This window comes from Perca flavescens, chromosome 23 (assembly GCF_004354835.1).
Source record: "Perca flavescens isolate YP-PL-M2 chromosome 23, PFLA_1.0, whole genome shotgun sequence".
Lineage (NCBI taxonomy): Eukaryota > Metazoa > Chordata > Actinopteri > Perciformes > Percidae > Perca > Perca flavescens.
In genome coordinates, this window is record NC_041353.1 from 3,723,665 (window position 1) to 3,747,105 (window position 23,441).

The window sequence follows — 23,441 nt, forward strand, 5'->3', positions numbered from 1 at the left end:
TTTGAAAAATATAAATTTCCCGGAGGTCCTAAACTCACCATGTGCATCTGGTTGTTTAAACGCTGTCCTATCCTAACCGATCCTAACCAATCTAGCTAATCAGAGGCCGAGTAGGGCGGGGCATGACTTCGCCATTCTAGGGTGGAAAACTCATATGTCAATGGGAAAACTGGCTGCGGTAACTTCTCAAGTCCATCATGGCGGCTGGACGAGGGGAGTTTTTTCGGAGTTTCCGGGAGTCTTTGGAGTCTTTGGAGAAGAAACCCACTCAGCCGGCTCTGGGTAGACGACAGCCGGTTCGTGGAAGAGGAAAGCCGGGTCCGGGCGGGATACAATCGGGTCAAACGGGCGGAAAGAGGAGGAAGAGAAGACCAAAGGCAGCACCTAGCTCGGTTAGCGGGAATAGTCTCAGGTGACAGGGCGGTTAGCACTCACGCTTTTATTAACGTTTCTGTGAAGGATTTAATTTTTACCTTTTTTGTTTTTATTTGTATTTGTATCTCAGCTTTCCACAACCGAGACCAAAGGTAAATAAAGCAAGTTCTCCCAAAATAAAAACTTCTCCATCCAAGGAAAACTTATTGGAGAGGTAAGCTAATGTTTCCATTAAACATCACCACTGTCTATTTCAAAGTGTAACTTTATTGTCCCATACAAATTAAAAAAAAAACATTTTATACTCAACTATAAGTCATGGTGAATTTTATGAAGAAAAAGCTAATCGGAAAATATTTGTCTTGATAATTTACTACATTGATTGGCATTAATTGATCCACTTATTGTTTCAGCAGGTTAGCAACTTGATTTACATTTGTTGTGATAACCATTTAAAGGGAAATTTCACCGCTGGAAAGCTGAATATATCTTTTAAATTGGGTCACTTATGTAGAAGAAATGTGAATAAAAAATTGAAATTGGTGCCTTCTAGGCCAAGATAAGACAGAAAATGTGTTTTTGGCTCATATGGATGAAAGACACCAAATCCCAGAATGCACTTGCTTTGCTGCTGTATGAGGCCACTCCCAAGCCACGCCTGCCCTTTACAGACAGACAGTGAGACGATCAACTCAACAAGTGTGTTTTATTGTCATTTCAACCATATACATGAAAAAACGTTTCACCGTGTCTCAAGTGGTGTTACACATTTAAAACATATACTTTTTTGCCACAGCTGATACATTATCCGCACTTCTTTCAGCGGATTGATTGATAGCTCCAGAGTAAACAGAACTGTGTCCATGGCAACGCTCTGCTATGCATGGCAACGGTGTGTTATCCTTAGCAGCGGTCTGTTGTCAAGAAATAACAGACCGGATTCTACATTATAATTCAACCAAGCCATGTAATAAAAGAAGGCTAACACATAGCTACTAGCATTAGCTCTTGGTGGGCTGCGGTATAAACATCGAGTATAAACACAGCCGTACATTTGCGTGGGATGTAGCTAGAATTTTCGGCATTTTACAGTCACAGACTCCACCAGCAGTTAGTTGGATACAAATCACCCCATTTCTGCAACAGGCAGTCCGGGGTAACACAGCCCACCTCCACTAGTAGTCTTACCCGGTGACAGCAGGCTGGATTCTCCACAGCAATATTTCCACAACAACGAAAACACAGCAGAGCCGTCTCTGAACTCGCGTTGGGAGTTTCGTTGAAGTTGGATGTAGCTAGTCCAGTTTGTTTAATGAGGGGACACTTGCAAGCACGATTGGTGAACAGGTGGCCGGCTAGCGTTAGCTTTCCACCGGCACACTCGTTCAACGCTCCCCGCTGATGAGGTCACTTTACCGGCCAGAGGAATCGAGCACCACCGCTGGTCTCCGTGCAGGCAAAGCTCGCATAGTGTGTCGAGTATTGCGTCCGTAATAAAGTGTCCTGCATATTCTCCGATGTGTTCCAATGTATCCCGGTGGTACACGTGTGTGGTAGTTTGAATGCACATAATTGTTGTTCTAAAATTTCCGTCAGGATGAACAGTTTCTGCTCCTGCTGAGAAGCTAAGCGAGGATTCAAGATGGCTGACACTCGTTTTTTCCTCGGCAATCTCCAGAAAAAGCCGACAGTCCAACCCCCTTTGGGCTATGCGGAAGTGGCTCCTAATACAGGCTGTAGTCTTTTGCCTGTGGGCAAAAAAGCCTCAGATGACGCAAAAATCGTCATTTTGCGTCATCTGAGGTTTTTTTCCAGACCCACAATACAGAGATCTCCCCTCTCAGGGGGACATGAGGGAGGGAAGCATGGTCATTCAAAAATACTACCAGGTTTCTACTGATACAAAGCTTAATGCTAATCGGTGAAGTTTCCCTTTAATGTTAAAGCTGAAGTGGGTAGGATGCAAAAAAACGCTGTTGCACAGTCAGTGCAGAGCAGCCAATAGGAACGCTCTCTCTCTCTCTTTCTCTCTCTCTCTCTCTCTCTGAAATGACCTGTGATTGGCCAAAGTGTCCCGTCACGGGCTAGATTATCTAAAGCCCTGAAAAAAAGGGCCAAAAGGTGGTGCAGAGAAGTCTCCTTTCTCATTTTCATCAGACTCATTTTAATTACAATATACTGAAAGATTATTATTGGATGTTTGTCCAATGTAGCCAAAAATAAAGTGCCTACTGTAGGATGGTTTTGTAAACCGGTATCTTTGGGTCTTGGACTGTTGGTCGGACAAAAAATATGTAATAAGTACACTTACTCAAATAATCCTAAGGATTTCAATCTTGAACATTTGAAACCTGGTTAATTTAGAATTTCTATTGTGAACACACTGTAATTGTGCGGAGAATTTAGCAGTTTGGACCATAAAAAAATAATTAATCTCATTCTATTTCTATGGTCTGGAGTCTTGTTGGTGATACATGAGCTTCAAGTTTTCACAATAGTGTGCATAGTTCCATGTTTTGTGTGTATACAGTGGAGAAAAACTGTAATACAGCAGTTGTTCCCAGGAAATGTCACTTGAGTCACAAAGTTCTTCTTGGTGATGCCTTGTTACTTTTTCTTCAGGCTCCCGTCAGAGATTCTGCTTAAGATTCTGTCGTACCTGGACCCCTCCTCGCTGTCCTGCATTAGCCACGTCAGCAAGCTCTTCTACCAGCTTGCCAACGATGAGTAAGTCTGACAGTCGACACAGTCCAACATTAGAGATGCACCAATTACAACTTTCTAGGCCGATTCCGATTTTTTTTATTGAGTTTGACCTGCCGATACCGATTTTAGCCAATTCTGATTTCATATTTTCTGACCACTTTACAGCACACACAAATATCTTTATTTTCTATCTTTTCTTTAATAGAACATTTTGCACAGAACATAGAACATGTTTTGAACAGATAATGGATCACTATAAAAAAGAACTATATAAAATATTCCTGGTGTGGGAAATTCACACATCTAAAGTCTAATTTTAGAACCATTTCCTTCTTTTCACATCCAATATCCAACTAAAAAAATGTGATTTGGGTTTTTGGTGTCGTCCCTCCACGCCCTACTTTCTCCTTGCAGGTGTTGCATATTGCAAACTTGTTCTCTTCTGCACACACGCTGAAGAATGTCCAAACAGCTGACATGTTGCAGGTTAATTCACCAGGTTCCCTACATGTGGGAGAACAGCGCCGACACGCACTTCACTCCGCGAGCGGGTACGCGCCACACACACGGTGGAGAAGTTGAGAGAAAGGAAAAAGAAGCGTGCTGTGTGCGTGCGTCCTTGAGAACTGTAACTCGTATAACTTATGTTGTCAGTTAGTTGTAGCGTCGACCGGCATGAAATCGCCATATGTCACACTGACCTGCTGGTCGCCGGTACACTGGGTGATATGGAGAAAATCAGATATCACGATATTCTTGACCAAATACCTCGATATCGATATTGCGGCGATATTCTAGGGTTGACAGTTGGTTCTTTAACAAAATAACTTCACATTTAGATTTTAGATGAATAATCATCAGTAATGTGGACATAATGTCTAAGTGGGTAAAGGCAAATAACAGAACAGCTAGAACAGTCTGGTTAGTTCAGAAAAGTACATCACCTTACTGTAATGCAGCCTTTTAAAACCAGGAAAAGACACTTATGCCATATTACGATATCCAAAATCTAAGGCAATATCTAGTCTCATGTCACGATATCGATATAATATCGATATATTGCCCAGCCCTACTAGCAGCTGTTGTGCAGTTGAATTCTTCTGCCTACATTTGCTGTTATTCAAGCTATTTGGTGACAACTCCTGTGTCCAGCGGCATTATCAGCCTTACTCCGTGTTTACATTGGCACGTGTATGCCCAGTGTATGGAAATGGTCTGTGATATGCGTGTTCAGGTGTGTAAATATGGGCGGAGATTAGTTTGGAAAATGCTCATGAGGACAGAGACTGTTTTTGTTTTAAAACACGGTTTTAAAATGTGTGGATGTAGCCAAAGTCAAACCGTAAAATGTCTCTTGCGGCTGTTTCAAAGTAAAATACCGATACCTTCTTGGTGCATGCCTTTTTGATCAGATCCTACAAAAGGGTTTTCACTATTTAGCAGCTGCCAAAAAGCTTGTAATGTCAAGTGATAGTTAATGTAATGTTGTGTTAAATAAGTTGATTACAGTGTAACTAGTACTTCTCCGCAGCCAGTTTCTGCCTCCTTTCACTGCAGTGCCGTGTGGCATAAGATTTACACGTCAGAGTTCGGGAGTCAAACGTGGAAGCCGAAGTCGTTGGCGGGTGACGCGGCGCAGAAGGTTGACCCGCTGGAGGGGGAGGTAGAGGATCGGTCGCCAGGCCGCTGGAAGAAGATGTACTTCAGGACCCTCGCTGGACAGGAAGTGAACAAGTGGAGGAGAGAGCTGAGACACGACAACAGCCCGTACACTGGCTTACCAAGGCAAACGGAGAGGGTCCTCAGGTACCAGAGGGAGTCTGGTTGAATCATTTATTCCATATGTGTTATTTTCACTTTTAGATTGATTTCCTTTCGTCCAGGCATTCATTGATTTCAGTTTATTTCCATGAAAGTCATCATAGAAACTTGAAACTTTCTGTGGATGGATAACCCATCTTTATCACATTTAGGGTCCTTTTTCATGGTGTTTTTATTTTTTAAACTTCACTTCAAATTCACTTTGCCTCTGTATGGCATTTTGATGCCCAGAGGGGGGAGTTAGATCACGATTCTTTAAATCCACAGTTCGATTTGACTTTAAATCTTTAGGGTCACGATTCCAATACATTTTCGATTTAAAATTTTTTTTACAACCGGGACCGCAATGCCACAATAAATGCTACGAGAGATGGCTGAAGGGTACTTTACAACAACAGTTTGAGTTTCTCAGTTTACGAGATGCGATTGAATGCACCATTAGTTTCAATGAGGTGCACGTGAATGCACAATGGAGTCTCATCATCGGAGTCCACGTGCTTTACCTTTGTGGTTTGTTTCCATAACCTCACTCACGGAGAAGGCAAAATTTAGCCACACTGTGACTTCAGAAGAGCAGGAGGATTTTCCAGTTCTGCTGCTTCTCCGTCATCTCCGACTCAGGCAGTGGCCGTGGTGTCTGGAAAAGAGCAGCTTCAGGTTACCGCTAAGCTAACGTTACCCTCGCTGCATCTCATGTCTCTTAAATTGCCTCCTCGAGTCCTCCACTTGTCTCCCTTCCTTGCGTCTAACTGTACGTACACACCGCCGCGGACTTCAGCTTCTAAAGTCATTCATTTTCAATGGAAGCTTCTCTCCGCTGCAAGGAACGGCAAATCTGTTGCCGTCGCGTTTTGGGCGACCAGAGCGTCAATCGGAAAGTTGAAAGTAGGTCAATTTTATGGTAATGAGCTATGACGCGGTTCATAAATATAGACGTCCTTCGCGCTGGCTGATTCCGGAAAAACATACGATGTAAACTTTCATTCCTACCAAAACATTAGTTTCGAGAAAATGGAGGAAAAGCTCATAATGCCCGTTGCTGGGTTCCCTTATCAGTTATAATATGACGTTGTTTGTGTATAGGGACCAGTTAACGTTACCTGCCGGTCACATGGTCTCTAACCAGTCACATGGTCTCATGGTCTCTAACCATTCACATGGTCTCTAACCAGTCACATGGTCTCATGGTCTCTAACCAGTCACATGGTCTCTAACCAGTCACATGGTCTCTAACCAGTCACATGGTCTCTAACCAGTCACATGGTCTCATGGGCCCTCATTTATCAACCTAACGTAGAAACCAGCGCAGATATGAGCGCAGAAATCATCTTACGACAGGCTTCACGTGGGATTCATGAAAAGTTCGTATCACACCAATCGGAGCGTAAGAATAGTCGTACATTGATAAATGCGGCGGCTGGAAACGATCGTCATTTAAATATCACGCCCCAATATATTCTGGGTTTTGAGGCCTCGCCCCTACAATTTACGACATGGCGAGACGTAATCCGGCTGAGAAGCGGCACTTTTCAGAGGTGGAGATTGAAACCCTGATATCTCCGGTTCATTTGCACTAACGTGTGGACTTTTTGGCAGCCTGAAAACTGGTATTAAAGGCTGTAGAAAGAATGCGGGATGAAAAGAGATCACTGATGCGGTCAACAGTGTTGCCGTAGTAAATCGGACTCCAGCTGAAGTTTAGCCTATTTAATTTATACATCCTTGACACATTTTCTATAGTCCTAATAGTAATATACAGGCTTCTATTGCAATCTATTAGGCCTACATGTAGGTGTACCTATAATTAAATAAACACACGGTAGCGGAGTTTATGCAGTGTCTTTTATTTTACTCGTGTTTGTCGGAACGAGGCAACAGCTGAGGGAGAGCGCGTGTCCTCCGCCCCCGTGCTGGACCCTGTCTCCTGACAGCAGAGGGGCTGGAAAAACAAGCCAAAATAACTTGGTCAATGGCAGAAATAAATCATTCACTTGAAAGAGAAACAAAAACCTGAAGAATAAATAAAAATGTTGTGCATCGTCATGTTTCCTGTATTGAATATCATTGCCAAACATAACACTATAGGCTACATTTTAAAAGTGAGGAATAATATCCTGTCTCCTTCATATAGCCCTCAGTTGGTGTCTGTTCTGGACCCTGCTCTCTGGGCCTCGGGTCATCTGGCTCCATCGCTACATTTATGGCACCGTGTTTTCCTGCGAGATGTTGTGCAGAACCCCACAGGCTAAAACAATGTTGCAGACCGGCGCATAGAGGTCTTCTAAAAGAGCCAGATCTGCCATTACTGATATGTGATCAACTGATGACTTCTGCTTCTCCTGTTAAACTGATTATATGCTGCACCGCAAGTCCACACTGACTCGAGAACTTGCGTACACGAGTTCAGACCAGACGTGAGATTTGATCGCAGCCTACGCTCACGTCGAAATTGATAAATGCCGAGCTTTGCGTAGGAATCGGCGTACGCCCGTCGTACGCCTGTTTTAGGTCGTACGCACGTTTCATAAATGAGGGCCATGGTCTCTAACCAGTCACATGGTCTCTAACCAGTCACATGGTCTCTAACCAGTCACATGGTCTCTAACCAGTCCTCTCACGGTGAAGTCCTGCACGGGTCGACAGCTGGTCGGCTGCTACCTCTGCCTGCACTCTGCTGCGGTTCAGCGGCTAACGAGCGAGCTAACCGCTAACAGACATCGCTGCGGCCAACAAACAATACAAATTCTGTCCTTATATTATATATTATATATTATATATTATATATGTCATTTATAAAAGCTTTCTAGTGTCAGTGTACTGGCCGTGCAGTGGCTGCTTGTGCTTTTTCTTCAATCGTGTGTTGAACATCGAACGCTGCCGCGTCAGAGCAGCCAAAGAAGAACGGAAGAACAGCTTCCCCGTACTTTCTGACAAGCGTCATCGACAGGGCGGCCGGAGCTTCTTTGCAGCTCAAGTCGGCGGCGGTGTGTACGTACGGTTAGTCCATCCCACCGAGGAATCACGGGAGAGATGCGAGGAAATTTTTTTTCCCTAACAAAATCTGCGATTTTTTTATAAACTCGATTTACGATTCAATTCGATTTTTGCCCCCTTCCATTTAAAACAAAATAACTGCGAACTGTAAATATATTTTAAAAATATATATTTATTGTATTTAATTAAAGTGCATCAACATAAACAAAATTGCAAAGGCAAACCCTTTCTCTAAGTGAAAAGTCACTGTGCAGTGTGCAACAAAGATTGTTAAACAAATGATTTATACTGTATTTGGACTGAAAAAAATGAAAAAAAATAGATTTTTTGAAAATATGAATTGATTTGACCTACCAACTCGATTTTTAAATCAAATTGATTTTTCAGCCCTAGATGAGACGTCCTTTTCCTCTGAAGTCACATGAGTTAGTCAGCTGTTTGGACGGAGTTAGCAGCTCCTTCAGCGGCACGGCTTCCGGTGAAGGCTGCTCTCGTGTATCCTCGGCTATCGCTCCTCGATGATCCCTCCTCGGTGAAGGGCTGGGCATCGTTCAAAATCTGTCGATCCGGTGCCAATTTCGATACCTCAGTTTCGATGCCGGTTCCTAACGATACTTTTTTTCGATACCATATGTTTTAAAATCCATTTCAACATCAACAAAAATACATTAAACACAAAAGCTTTTATTTTCCACCTTAATTGTGAATCAAACCTGTTATCAAAATGTAAAAAAAAATCTGGTAAAACTGCTCACTCAGAGTAACATTAATAAAAGTGCCTTGCCTTGCACGCTCAGCCTGTCAGTCAGTCATCAGGGCAGAGAAACCACCGTTGTGGCTGCTCGTCTAAGAGGAAGTGTAACGTCAACAGCACCGCGACCGCTTTCGGCTCGCCATTAATATCACCTCGCCATTAATATCACCTCGCCATTAATATCACCTCACCATTAATATCACCTCGCCATTAATATCACCTCACCATTAATATCACCTCACCATTAATATCACCTCGCCATTAATATCACCTCGCCATTAATATCACCTCACCATTAATATCACCTCGCCATTAATATCACCTCACCATTAATATCACCTCGCCACTAATATCACCTCGCCATTAATATCACCTCGCCATTAATATCACCTCGCCATTAATATCATATCGCAGCAATATATAATATCATATCCGCTCTGTGTCAATATGCGGATAGGACAGATAAGCTTACGTGCTCAGGCGCTTTTGGAACCAAAATTTGGCACCGAAAGATTCGATAGTCATAAGATTGGAGTATTTTTTTCGGTACCATAAAAGTATCGACGTTCAGTACCCAGCCCTACAACTTCCGGTTCAGCCGAGGAGCTGTCAAATTGGGCAACGCTTCAACTGTTTTCCTGACATTTTATCAACCCACGTGATAAATTGCGAAAATAACCAGCAGATTAATCAATAATATATTGATTAATATATATAATATAAATGATTGTTAATACTACTGAAAATTCCAGAAAAATATTGTAAGTTGTAGCTCTGCGATAAGCCAACATGGACATTTGGAAAAAGGATAAAATGTATTTGGTCCACTTTTTTTGCATTTCAAAGGTTCTTCTGCAGCCAAACTTCAAATGTCAGAGGTTGATGTTCACAGTAACGGCTTTTGTTTTTCTAAAGCCCCTTTTTCACTTTGCTTTGGAGCAGTTCCTCATGGTAAAGAAACGGATTATCATATCGAAAAAAGGTCAGCGACATCTGGTTATTTCAGATGTTGTGTGTTTTTTGATTTGTTTCCAGAAACCTGAACGTGAGCTGGGAGCTGACGCTGTGTGATTGTCGCGGGCGGGAGATCACGATGGAGCATAGCCGAGCGTACTTCTTCGAGTCGTCCATGGTCGTCCGCTGGAGTGGACCGAGCTTCCTCACGTACCGTCAGCTCAGCAACATCCAGCTGTACGGATTCAGGAAGGAGACACTGAGGTAAGACACGCTTCTTCCTCCGTCACAACTAGGGCTGCACGATGTGAGGAAAATATGCGATAACGTTGTAGAATATCGCGATATTACTTGCGATAAATGAACAGATATTAAAGTGTACTCAGTTCTGCCTTCCTGCTGCTTTCAGTATTGTTCTAAAACACTTCTTAACTTCTCCTTCTACAGTTCTTAAAACTAGGGATGGACCAAATATTCGGCCACCGAAAATTTTCAACCCAAAAGGGCGTTTTCGGCCGAAAATGTTGTGATGACGCAAGCAGAAACTGCGACCTGCACGTGTGTCAGTACCCGATTGGTTCCACCTGCAAAGTGTCTCCTAAGCAAAGAGGTTGAGACGGACCACGGAGCGAAAACAATGGAAAGTACTTAGAGCTCTTAGAGTCTGTCAGCACACGTTTCAGTGAGATCTATTCGCATCCTCTGCACCGCGACTGTACTTGATCCGCGTTATAAAGACCATGACTTGGATGCGGAAATAAAGCAGGGCGCATGAGAAATGATCCAGGCCGAGATCAGAGCGCAGAAAAAAAGACTTGTCTCTCTGCACCAGATGAGGGCCATGCACCCTTGTTGTCTGATATGTTCAGTGAAATCCTGCAAGAAAGTGCCTCAAATAATAATAATAATAGGTAAGCTATTCTGTTCTTAGGCTACTAGATACTGTATGTGACTATCAGATTGTAGCCATATTTCTGCTAGATATTTTTTTAATTAAACTTTAATATTAATTTATACAATTGCAATGCCTTGATTTTTAGTAAAGTTAGTACACAGTCATAGCCATAAATGCAATGGTACTAATAATTTCTTTCGGTGTTTCGGTTTTCAGTTTTGGTTTCCTCTTTTTCGTTTTTTTTGGTTTCGGCCAAGAATTTTCATTTCGGTGCATCCATACTTAAAACAAATAAAAGGAAATCATTTCTAACATTCTTTTATTGAACAAATTTAACATTGAATTGAACATAAAAGGCACCACTTAAAAAAAGAATGAGTTACATTTAGGCCTGTCGCGATAGTCAATAAATCCAGTTATCGCACGATAAAAAAAAAAATGAGCTCGATAATTTTTCCGGCTGCAATAATTCCCATTTGCATGCTTGTTTGTTTTCCTCGTATCTCTCTACCAAAGAGACTGGAGGACCACTCTCGGTTCCTTAGCGTAACGAGGAGTGAACCCTCTTTGTCAGGCGCATGGTCTTTGTGTGGGCGGGACTCCAGGCAGAGAGAGGCAGAGAGAGCGAGAGATGCTAGTTGAGAGTTGGAGCAGGGTTTCCCGCAGCACTTTGCAGTTAAAGCGCAGTCAAAAAAAAAAGTATATGAGCAATATCAACCGTTACTCGCATCCCGTTTTCTCCCGTTCCCACACAGCTGACAACCTGCGGGCGGGGGAGACAGGCTTGGATAAATATAGAGTACTAGGCTCGGACATACACGCCACTGTGGACTCGTCAGTCTCGCAAGTGGTTTCAGGAAAGTGGCTGCATGTGTCCGACAATGCACAGAACATTAACGGTACAAGCCTACAGCTGTCCGCGGACACTGTGTGTGTGTGTGTGTGTGTGTGTGTGTGTGTGTGTGTGTGTGTGTGTGTGTGTGTGTGTGTGTGTCGGCCCGCTCCGACCTGAAGAGGAGCAGAAACCGCACCTTTGCCAAAATGAAGACTGAAAAACAGAACTATTGTGGTACATTTACTCGCCATGTGGCAGATAGCCATACAGATAGATTTAATTTATTAATTATATATTATTTAAATTTAATATTTAGTGTTAAATATTTGTAAAATGTAGTACAGAGTCTGTAGTCTGAGAACTTACGTGTCACAAACGGCAATCCCACAACTGTACATCAGCGTGAAAGACGACATACTAAAGGAGATCAAAGACATATTGTGGATATTTAAAATGTCTTCCAGTTCCAGTGTTAAATATTCTTTAGAAATAAAAGTGTATTGATCTTTGAAAAGGTGTACCTGCATTATTATGCCATTATCATTATATTAGATGCAAATGGTCCTTCGATGACAATATTATCGTTTATCGCAATAATTTCTGGGACAATTTATCGTCCAGCAAAATTTGTTTTCGTGACAGGCCTAGTTACATTTTAATTTGCAGTTTTCTACGGATATTTTCTGTCAACTAACACCAAAAATTGCATCTATCGCGATATGTTGCAGCCTTTTGTGACATGTATATTGCGCTAGTTGATATTGCGATGACAATAAAATAACAATGTACTGTGCAGCCCTATTCCCAACGCCTCGCCCCTTTTCATCACCATACTTTCACCACTCCTTCCTCTTCTCAATTCTCTCCATCAGGCCTGGCTGGCGCTCTCTGATCATAAAGCAGGACACCAAGGTTCCTGTTCGCTACATTGGCAAAGACAAACTAGTCAAGCTGAGGCATCTGCGGCCCTGCTTCCTCATAGGCACCTGGAGGGTAAGTGTTCAACACACAGCTTTATGGCTGCAAAGATTACTCGATTAGTAGTCATTTTTTGTCTCAAAAAAAAAAAAGTTAAACTTCTGATTCCAGCTTCTTCAATTTAAATATTTTCTAGTTTCTTCTCTCCTCTGTGACAGTAAACTGAATATCTTTGAGTTGTGGACACAACAAGACATTTGAGGACGTCATCTCGGGCTTTTTGGGAAACACTGATCCACATTTATCAGTACTTTCTGACATTTTATAGATCAAACAACTGATTGAACAGATTAATCAACTGTGAAAATAATCGTTACTACACATACCTACACTTCTTAAAGTGCTCATATTATGCTAATTTTCAGGTTCATAATTGTATTTAGAGGTTGTACCAGAATAGGTTTATGTGGTTTAATGTTCAGAAAACACTATCTTTTTGTTGTGCTGCACATTGCTGCAGCTCCTCTTTTGTGTTGAGCTCTCTGTTTCAGCTACAGAGTGAGACATCACACTTCTGTATGAGGGGCGTACCCTGACAGTACCTAGGTAAGGACTACTAGCCAGTCAGAAGCAGAGTATGAGGGCGTACCCTGACAGTACCTAGGTAAGGACTACTAGCCAGTCAGAAGCAGAGTATGAGGGCGTACCCTGACAGTACCTAGGTAAGGACTACTAGCCAGTCAGAAGCAGAGTATGAGGGCGTGTCCTGACAGTACCTAGGTAAGGACTACTAGCCAGTCAGAAGCAGAGTATGAGGGTGTGCCATGACAGTACCTAGTTAATGACTACTAGCCAGTCAGAAGCAGAGTATGAGGGAGTGCCCTGACAGTACCTAGGTAAGGACTACTAGCCAGTCAGAAGCAGAGTATGAGGGCGTGCCCTGACAGTACCTAGGTAAGGACTACTAGCCAGTCAGAAGCAGAGTATGAGGGAGTGCCCTGACAGTACCTAGGTAAGGACTACTAGCCAGTCAGAAGCAGAGTATGAGGGTGTACCATGCTAGCAGCTAGGCGAGCATTATAACGTGTGTTACAAAGTGACCACGTTGGTCTCTGAAGTAAAGGCTGGACTACAACAGAGCTGTTTGGAGCAGTTGGTGAACAGGGTTTTCTGTTGGAGATGGTAAGTCCCTTTGGGGGGGGGACTTTGGGCTTTTTAATTTGTAAACCTATAACGTAGCACCAAAAAGAAAAGTAACACAATAAAGGAAAGGGAAAAGGCCAAAAAACATAATATGAGCACTTTAATGGCTGCACCATTTCATCAAATATAAATTAATTTTATCCACATTTCGTAAAAAGAAATCGTGGAATCCCTGGAAAGTTCTGAATATGGACTAGAAGATGTAATATAATGTCAGGGTAGTACAGATAGAAAGTGACTGTAACGACTGTAAGCCATGATACAGGCTTGGTGTTATATAATAGTAAATGCTGTTTGTTTCCTTAAACTGACTGGTTTCACATCACTTTTCCATGTTTTTATAATGTGAACAAAAATAATAGGCTAACCATGGTATAGCCTTCATCATGGTCAGCCTGCACTTCCACAAGTTGGTGGAGAAGAGTCTGCTGGGATCTCCAGTCTGGTAGGTTCATATCTCTCTCTCTCTCTCTCTCTCTCTCTCTCTCTCTCTCTCTCTCTCTCTCTCTCTCTCTCTCTCTCTCTCTCTCTCTGTGTCTGTCTCTCTCTGTGTCTCTCTGTGTCTGTCAAGTTCTGTCAGTGAAGTTGAGTCGTCCCTCTGCTGGTCACATCACTACAGCTTTATAAACCCAGATAATAACAGATGCCTGAGGGTGAAACGTTTTGATTTGTTCAATTTTTTTTATATTATAAAATGCCAATAATGGAAATGATAAAAATAGATCAGAGTAGATCAGAAAATGGTGAGAATATACATTGTTGTGTGACTACACCAATAATGTTTTTTTATCGTATGAAAATTGTATTTCCAAATATTTAAAAGCAAATTTTATCCTTTTTAAAATTAACCTTTGAGCATTTTTTTTCACTTCAGTCTTATTTTTAAAATGGTACTATGTTATCTTTGTTGTATATATTTTCTATGTTGTACATATTGTATTTTGTTTAAGTTAAGTTCAGTACTAGAGGGTGAAACAAAGTATTTGACTGCACAATGCAGAGATGTGAAAAATTGAATTGCTGTTAAAATACTTGACTAAATAAATTAATCCGATCAGTGATTCACTTATAACTAAATAAATGTTACGTTGCTCCGGCTAATGTGCTGCTGCAAATAATGAGGTCCGCCATCATCTAAAGATTAATCCTTTATTTTATAAATGCATTTAAAAACACCTACAAGAAGACTGACTGTAAAAGATCAACAACGAGCAGACGAGTTCTAAAATCATCACTCGCACACAGCTGAGGTTGAAAACCTGTGTGGCTTCCCAGATCCTAATTGCCCCCCACACCTTCTCACCTGTGATTCCCTTTCTAACCTCTGATTACCACACACACACACACAGGTGCGCAGGTGACGTAGTAAACAAAACATTCACACAAACTACCACACACACTATACACGTAATACACACACACACACACAGCACATGTCAAAATTGGCTACGACACTACTTGCACGTACATTTGGCGTGTGGCATTTGGCTAATGTAGGTAACTTTATTTAAAGCATTCTGTACACTACTGTATATACTGCCCACTTATGGCGGTCTTACAGAAAAAAGGGCATTCAGAGACTGAATGTAGCGTCTAATGACAAACGAGATGGTGTAGTGCTAGTCAAATGTTTGTTAGCGTTGGTGTGCCTTCATCAGAAACCTTATTTATCGATACGTGTGTAGGATGTCTGTCTCAGAAAACAGAATTACTGTATACAAGCTTTAGCCTACATTGATTTTAGCTCTGTCAGGTTCGCATCTAGACTGTGGAGACATTGGTGCTCCTGTTTGTATGTTACAGGTGAAGGTTGTTGACCTTTTATTAATTTATATGAATTGTACTATATAGTTGTCATATGTTTGTAAATATTGGCATTTTTAATGTACTATCAGTCCTTCCAGAGTTTTTTTGTGATTATTGCGGGCAAAAATCCTTGATTATGCGGCACGTTTTCTTAAAAGGTGCGATGGAATATGCGGGATATTTATGCAATTTTATGCGATGAAATTGCGGGATCTTGCAAAAATTGTGGGAATTTGCAAAATTTTTGGGAATTTGCAAAAACTGCGGTTTGATGAAAAAGAGAGAAAAAAAAAGTGATTCCCCCAACATCCTGCTTTTCGATGATGTTCATGTCGCGTAATTACGTCACTTCATAATGTTCCCATGGCAACAGGGGAAAATGGCTGCTCTTGTGTGAAGTAAACGCAACATTTTTCAACTTTCTGCTAAGATATATTATGGGACTTTTTTGCAGCAAAAATGCAGGGATTATGAAATCATACAAGCCCCACATATTTTGCGCGAAAATCTGCAATTTATGCGGCAAAAGTGCGGCGTATTTGAAAAAATGCAGCCCCCGCATAAATATTCGGACTTTGGCTGATTATGCATTGAATTATGCGATCGCATAATCGCGTTTTTCTGGAGGGACTGTACTATGGCCCTTACATTTGTGTCCTAAATAAAGTTGTTGTTGTTGTTGTTGTTGTTATTGTTATTATTATTATTATTATTATTATTATTATTATTATTATTACACTTTGAAAAGTTTTTAAATTAGTTTAGTTCCCTCTCTTTATAATGATCTCTGAAGTGCTACATTCGTCCCGTTTGTCCCTTCCTGCAGCCCATTCTCGGAGCCTGTGGACCTTCCGCCCGCGGATACCTCGGACCCTGACTTTGGTCTGCACGGCTACACTCTGCACTTCGTCCTGCACAACACCGGCGCTGAGATCATGTCGGGACACTTCCGCGAGCTCTCCTGCCGCACAAGTAATACATCATTTTAATCTCTCTATCTGATTTATTATGGCTGTCTATTGCCAATGATACACATACACAGTACAGGCCAAAAGTTTGGACACACCTTCTCATTCAATGCGTTTCCTTTTTATTTTCATGACTATTTACATTGTAGATTCTCACTGAAGGCATCAAAACTATGAATGAACACGTGGAATTATGTACTTAACAAAAAAGTGTGAAATAACCGAAAACATGTCTTATATTTTAGATTCTTCAAAGTAGCCACCCTTTGCTTTTTTATTAATAAGGGAAAAACTTCCACTAATTAACCCTGACAAGGCACACCTGTGAAGGTAAAACCATTTCAGGTGACTACCTCATGAAGCTCATTGAGAGAACACCAAGGGTTTGCAGAGTTATCAAAAAAAGGAAAGGGTGGCTACTTTGAAGAATCTAAAATATAAGACATGTTTTCAGTTATTTCACACTTTTTTGTTAAGTACATAATTCCATATGTGTTCATTCATAGTTTTGATGCCTTGAGTGAGAACTGAACTGTATTTTTTTGAGGAACTACAGGGCACTTGACATCTACAACAGGTCTATAAAATACATTTTACAACAAATTCTTCTTAGGGAAACCAAAAACCAAAGTATAGAATGAAATATTACACCGACTCTCTTACCATTTTAATGTTTCCAGATGTATGAAATCAGGACGATGAGTTGATGTTTTTGGTGGAGCGGTTTGTTTAATAGTCGACTAGGAAGAAAGACAACGTTTTGACAATAAACTCCATCACCACAACAGTATGTGGAGTTAAACTGGACGGGCCCAATAACCTCTGAATAGTTCTACTTGTTGTTAAATTGCAATATGAGCGGCAGCCAACGTGTCTGCCCTATTTCTGATACCATGGCGGCAGAAATTTTGCCATGGCGGGCCGCCACTGCAAAAACAACGTAGAGGATCACTGGACTCACTGGACTTCGTTTTGCCTTTTGCCCTGTATTTATTTTAGCCCCTGAGGCCCCATCAAGGCTGAAGTGGGCCAGAAAGAGAACTGAATCCTCTTTTAAAGTAAACTATGTTAATGCAAAAAGAGCTCCGTCCTTTTTCTGTTGGTCAGTCACTTCTTCAGTTGATTAATGACATCCAGATTTAGAAAAGTGTCTGGAACTGTCCAGGTTGTGGTGTAAATACGTAAAGTTTGTTGTGTTGCTGCGATCAGTTCAGATCCGGGCCGGACTGGTGGAGCTGAGAGTCATCAACCGGACCAACCTGTCCGAGCACAGACCGCTGTCTGGGAACATCAAGATGCCCTGGAAGAGCGAGCCACTGGAGGGCGTAGTGGAGGTACATCTGTCCCACACAATCAAGACTTTACAGACCCTGCTCCAGAACACACACTTAACCAGTCACGGCAGTTTGTTGAAATGTGTTAGTTGACCAATTACTGCGATGACCACTGGTCAAATAAAATCAACATAAACCAACTTTCTTAATATTACAATAATCCTCCAGGGATATGGTTTTCCCTGATATCCTCTGCTAAATCTTTACACCATATCACCATCAAACAATAGATATATTTAGATAGAAATGTAAAGGAATAGTTTGACATTTTAGGAAATGCGCTCATTGGCTTTCTTCTGCAGAGAATTAGATTAGATGATGATACTAGTCTTACATCTGGTTAGGTAAATATGAATATACTGAAATACTACAGCCATTAGCCAGTTAGTTTAGCTTAGCACAAAAACTGGAAACAAGGGGAAAATGGCTAGCCTGGCTCTGGTAACAAGGTAACAACATCTACCTACTAAAGCTTACTGATTAATGATCTATGCAGAGTCTAGACCGTAGCCTACGTAAGTGGCCTACGCAGTTGTGAGGATTTATACTTGTGTCTGCATCGTTCTAGCATATCTTTTTAAGTGAATAGCCTAGCCGGCATATGTGTGTGCATGTGGCAGAGCAAGTGAAAGAGTGAAGGGATTCGAAAGTGACAAAGGGTTAGGTTATGATATGGCACGATATATTTATTAAAATATTGTAGTGCTGTCAGTTAAACGCAGTATTAACGGCATTAACGCAAACCCATTTTAACAGCGTACATTTTTTTTATCGCAAGATTAACGTTCTTTTTGGCCATGCAAACTTTGTCGTTTTTTTTTCACATGCTGTTGCAACAACTAGTAACGTTAGAAAAACTACAACACCACACCGGATCTAGCTAGACCGGAAACACAACAACAGGCACGCCACGCACACTGGTTTGGGGCTAACGTTACGTTTTGAGTGGATGGCGAGCGCGAGATGCCGAAATGGACGCCAATAAGATTCTGAATGGAAAGTTTACTTTAAAAAAAGTTGCCAAATTGTTCCACTGACGAAACCAAAGTGATGTGTGTGTTTTGTTGTTATGAACCGAGCTATCATCGCAGCACGTCCAGTCTGAAATACCACTTGATGGCCGAGCTCACAGCTGATGGCCGAGCACACAGCTGATGGCAATTCCCCCCCCCCCCACCCTCGTCAAAGCACATGGATACCACAACTGAGAACAAACTCCAAGTGAGAATGTTGGCTTGAAATTGAACACTACGTTATATGCCAAGGTATTTTTCAATAAAAAAACATTTGCACAAAGCAAGCCGATCCACTTTTCCATGTTGATAAGCGCATTAAAATGAGAAAAAATAATGGGACAAAAAGAAATCAAGGGACATTTAGAATAGATAAAAATGTGCGATTAATTGTGAGTTAACTATGACATTAATGCGATTAATTGCGACTGAATATTTTAATTGTTTGACAGCACTAAAATATTCTAATATTAGCCTGTCTCAAATGAAATCCTATATCTGTTTATCCAATAACTACTTGCATATACCTAGCTAAAACTAAACACTAAAACAAATAAGAAAACTTAAACACAAGGTCAACTCTATTGAAATAATCAAAAACTACGAGCACTTCATCACACGTCACTGTGATAATTCAGCCAGCAAACCTGCCACACACTGTGGTTGATGATGTCAGGTTTGTTTAGTGACAGCTCAGCAAAGTAAGTTTCGTTTTGGCTCAGCTGTTGTGGGGGGAAAAAAAGGGGACCACATCCCTTTTTTCTTTATTTCAGCTCTGATGGTTGTTTCTTGCGCTGCGTAGAACTGCTGCATCGTATCGCTGACTCTGCTGGACGAGTTCCAGAAACCCTTCTGGTGCGTCAGCTCGCCCATTTGCATCACGATGGCCGTGAAGCAGCAGTCCTTCGACTACAGCGGCGAACACTTTGTGATGGATTTCAAAGACTCGGACGGTCAGGTGAAGATGAAACTGGTCTGGTTTAAGGAGCAGAAGCAGTTCTTCCTCATCAGCCTCACCGTCTACGTTGCTGTTTTCAAAGTCAACAAGCATTTCAGCCGAGCGTACTGAAGCAGAACTGGAGCGCTCGCAAGTTTAGTTTTTTACAGTTCTGATGCAGTGAGTTTGACGTTTTTGTTCAGTGTTACATCAGTTGTTTACAAAAATGCCCTACTTTGTAGGTTTGTTTACGTATTTATCGTACAAAAGTATTCTGTAAGTAGTGGGTAAAATAATTAATTACAAGCTTATCCTGCTAAGGCTTCATGTTAAAAATGTAAAACTTCTAAAATTCTTTATTTGTATTTTGTTCACAATACAGGAAGTGTGTTACCGTTTTTTTGTTTCTATTACATTTGTAGAATAAAAGTACATGTTATATGTAAATACATCTGAGTAAATCCTAAGAGGGCTACATTTTAAGTTTTTTAATTTCAGTATAAACTGAGTCATTTCAGTAAGATATTTTGTTAGTTTTGTTGTACAAAAGCAAGTCTCATTCTGTAAGAATGGAAATAAAGACAAGTTTATGCTGTTGAAGCTTTATGTGTTAGTCAGACAGTTTTCAGTAGAAAAATACAAACCAATGTTTAGAAGAAAAGCTAAAATGAGTTTGTTTTGTTCACAATACAGGAAGTGTGTCTCTGTTTTTGTTTCTATTACACCTGAAGAATAAAGGTACATGTAATGTGTAAATATAAGGGACGAGATCCTGAAAAAGAACTTACGTTTATTTTGAATTTCCTTATTTACAGAGTACATATTCATTTCAAGTTATTTTAGTTTTTGATCAGACATGGCATAATTTCATGTTACTTACAAGCTGCTTTAAAAAGGCAAAACAATTGTTCTTTTATTTACAATGCTCAGAAAATAAATATTTGTGTCACCAAGATTCTGACGTTATTGTTTATGTTTTGACATTTGGATGAAGTTGGATTACAGTTTAATAAAAAAACTAATTAAGTAGAATCTAATCCGTGTGAGAGATGAGTTTCTACCCCGGTTGTTAGCAGATTTTAAACCAAATTAAAACAGAAAAAACAGTCCTAAATTCCACAGAATTTAAGAATGTAAGCGACGTCCCCTGTGTCAACCGCCAATAGACAAGTCAGCTGGTCAAATCAGCTACAAACAATAGAAATAAAATGATCCATAATCCATTTTATTTCTATGTTACAAACTGTAAACTGGTCAAAATGGCAGAGTTTGAGAGAGAGGCTCAACAAGCGCCTGCAAACATGTTAAGTGGTGGAGCGAGAGAGAGAGTGACTGAAGAGAGGGAGCGCCGAAGACAAAGCCGTGAATCGGAGAAATAAAACGTTTTTGCCTATTATGTACTCTAGCAAGCATCTCATTATCACTAACTTTATCCACATTCATATTTTAAGACACTACAAATGATAAACAGAAGTACAAAGACTTAGGGCTGGGCGATAAATCAATTTTATCGATTAACTCAAATGTGTAGTTAAGGTTGATTTTGTTTAAATGAAAATCGGTTTTCTCCTTAAGCTCTTCTTCGATGTTTTTTTTACCGCTAGTTACTACAAATGAGCTTGCTACAGGTATGCTACATTCATGAGACCATGGGATGTTAAAGGTCTCATGGCATGAAAATTTCACTTCATGAGGTTGTTTAACATTAATATGCGTTCCCCCAGTCGGGGAAAAAGACTTCAGATACAGTATTAGGGGACCACTAAGGTCTATATAAAAGATACTTAAGATACAGTATTAGGGGACCACTAAGGTCTATATAAAAGAGACTTCAGATACAGTATTAGGGGACCACTAAGGTCTATATAAAAGAGACTTCAGATACAGTATTAGGGGACCACTAAGGTCTATATAAAAGAGACTTCAGATACAGTATTAGGGGACCACTAAGGTCTATATAAAAGAGACTTCAGATACAGTATTAGGGGACCACTAAGGTCTATATAAAAGAGACTTCAGATACAGTATTAGGGGACCACTAAGGTCTATATAAAAGAGACTTCAGATACAGTATTAGGGGACCACTAAGGTCTATATAAAAGAGACTTCAGATACAGTATTAGGGGACCACTAAGGTCTATATAAAAGAGACTTCAGATACAGTATTAGGGGACCACTAAGGTCTATATAAAAGAGACTTCAGATACAGTATTAGGGGACCACTAAGGTCTATATAAAAGAGACTTCAGATACAGTATTAGAGGACCACTAAGGTCTATATAAAAGAGACTTCAGATACAGTATTAGGGGACCACTAAGGTCTATATAAAAGAGACTTCAGATACAGTATTAGGGGACCACTAAGGTCTATATAAAAGAGACTTCAGATACAGTATTAGGGGACCACTAAGGTCTATATAAAAGAGACTTCAGATACAGTATTAGGGGACCACTAAGGTCTATATAAAAGAGACTTCAGATACAGTATTAGGGGACCACTAAGGTCTATATAAAAGAGACTTCAGATACAGTATTAGGGGACCACTAAGGTCTATATAAAAGAGACTTCAGATACAGTATTAGGGGACCACTAAGGTCTATATAAAAGAGACTTCAGATACAGTATTAGGGGACCACTAAGGTCTATATAAAAGAGACTTCAGATACAGTATTAGGGGACCACTAAGGTCTATATAAAAGAGACTTCAGATACAGTATTAGGGGACCACTAAGGTCTATATAAAAGCATCCAAAGAGCACCATGTCATGGGACCTTTAATGTACGTTACTCAGTAACGGTTGAAAATAGGGGCAAGGTTGCGTGACTAAAGTCAAAATGATTTGAAGTGAATTATCTGTACGTGTGAAAACAGCTTTATCTCACACATCCGTTTTCTTCTTGTTGAATATATATAGCTTAATTATATAATTTTGTCTTTTTTCCCCCCCAAAACAATGGTAGGGAAAACACTCCATTTCCACAAAATTGGCATGAATAATCATTATGGTATACCTGCTGTGTGTGTGTGTGTGTGTGTGAGAGAGAGAGAGAGAGTGTGTGTGTCAGTGTGTATGAGAGAGTCAAAACAAAATAAAGTTAAAACTAGTTTTGAACAATTTCTTTGTCATCTGCAGATTGATTTTAAGTAGGGGGGGAAAAATCGATTTAAATCAGATTTTTTTTGTGAAGAAATCTGGGGTCTGGTTATTAGTAGTAGGATTACTCATCTCTTAACCATAAAGTCTAGGAGTCATTCTCAGGGATTTGTGGGATTTGTCCCTTCCTGTTGATTGATTCTTGGGCCACTCAAACAGACACATCTGTAAAATCTCTCAGGGTTTTTAAGTAGTTTCCTCGCGTCACCACAGTGGACTTGCTCTTGATCCCCAGGCCGGATGGCGCTGGGACGGGCTGTGTCAGGATCCAGAGTCACCTCCACTGCAAACCGATGGCTGCCCTTCAGCTCGGCCTTCTGTCTTTCATGTTCTTCTTTGAGAACACCGAAATCAATTGTACTGAGGTCTAAAACAAGGCAGACACACAATTGTTATTATAAAGTTAGATGTTCCAACTACATGTAAAAGAAACCTCAGGTTTTATGTTAGGTTTACCCATTTATAACTTCAGAAGGGTTAATAATTGTTTAATTTCAAACTTAAAGGTCCCGTAGGTAGGATTGTGAAGATCCAGGACTTAGCCAAAAAATTTGAACATCGACAACTTCTCAGTCCCTTCCCCCCTTTCCGCTAAAGCCCAAAGCGGTCTCCTCAGCCCCTCCCCCCACAAGGGAGAATTAGCAGTGATTGACACGCAGTTAGACACCCCCCACCTGGCCCTGATTGGTGCATCTGAACTGGATTTATTTTTAAATGACCTGCTTCATGTAGTTCTACTGGAACATAGGGTCAGTTTCAGCAAATATGACAG

The 23,441-nt window shown here is 40.8% G+C and overlaps 1 protein-coding gene across 3 annotated transcripts; it reads left to right on the top strand.

Annotated features, from left to right (window-relative positions):
* Nucleotides 1–88: 88 nt before the first annotated feature.
* On the top strand, nucleotides 89–20,468 carry LOC114550080 (F-box only protein 15). 3 transcript variants are annotated; one of them, XM_028570561.1, is made up of 10 exons: nucleotides 91–412; nucleotides 506–589; nucleotides 2,998–3,102; nucleotides 4,639–4,887; nucleotides 9,686–9,868; nucleotides 12,207–12,327; nucleotides 13,818–13,900; nucleotides 16,088–16,233; nucleotides 17,439–17,563; nucleotides 19,379–20,468. In XM_028570561.1, the coding sequence occupies exons 1-10, from the start codon at nucleotides 198–200 to the stop codon at nucleotides 19,643–19,645; spliced, it is 1,578 nt and encodes a 525-aa protein (XP_028426362.1). In that variant the 5' UTR covers nucleotides 91–197; the 3' UTR covers nucleotides 19,646–20,468. The 3 variants fall into 3 exon arrangements, with proteins under 3 accessions (XP_028426363.1, XP_028426362.1, XP_028426364.1); XM_028570563.1 differs by having other exon boundaries at nucleotides 19,350–19,434; XM_028570562.1 differs by lacking the exon at nucleotides 4,639–4,887 and having other exon boundaries at nucleotides 89–412.
* The last annotated feature ends 2,973 nt before the right edge of the window (nucleotides 20,469–23,441 follow it).

What these genes read in the sequence shown, in the direction of transcription:
- LOC114550080 (XM_028570561.1), top strand. Translation starts at nt 198, where the DNA reads ATGGCGGCTGGACGAGGGGAGTTTTTTCGGAGTTTCCGGGAGTCTTTG. An exon ending in GTTAGCGGGAATAGTCTCAG is followed by an intron (nt 413 to 505) that starts GTGACAGGGCGG and finishes TTTGTATCTCAG; the next exon opens with CTTTCCACAACCGAGACCAA. An exon ending in TCCTCATAGGCACCTGGAGG is followed by an intron (nt 12,328 to 13,817) that starts GTAAGTGTTCAA and finishes CAAAAATAATAG; the next exon opens with GCTAACCATGGTATAGCCTT.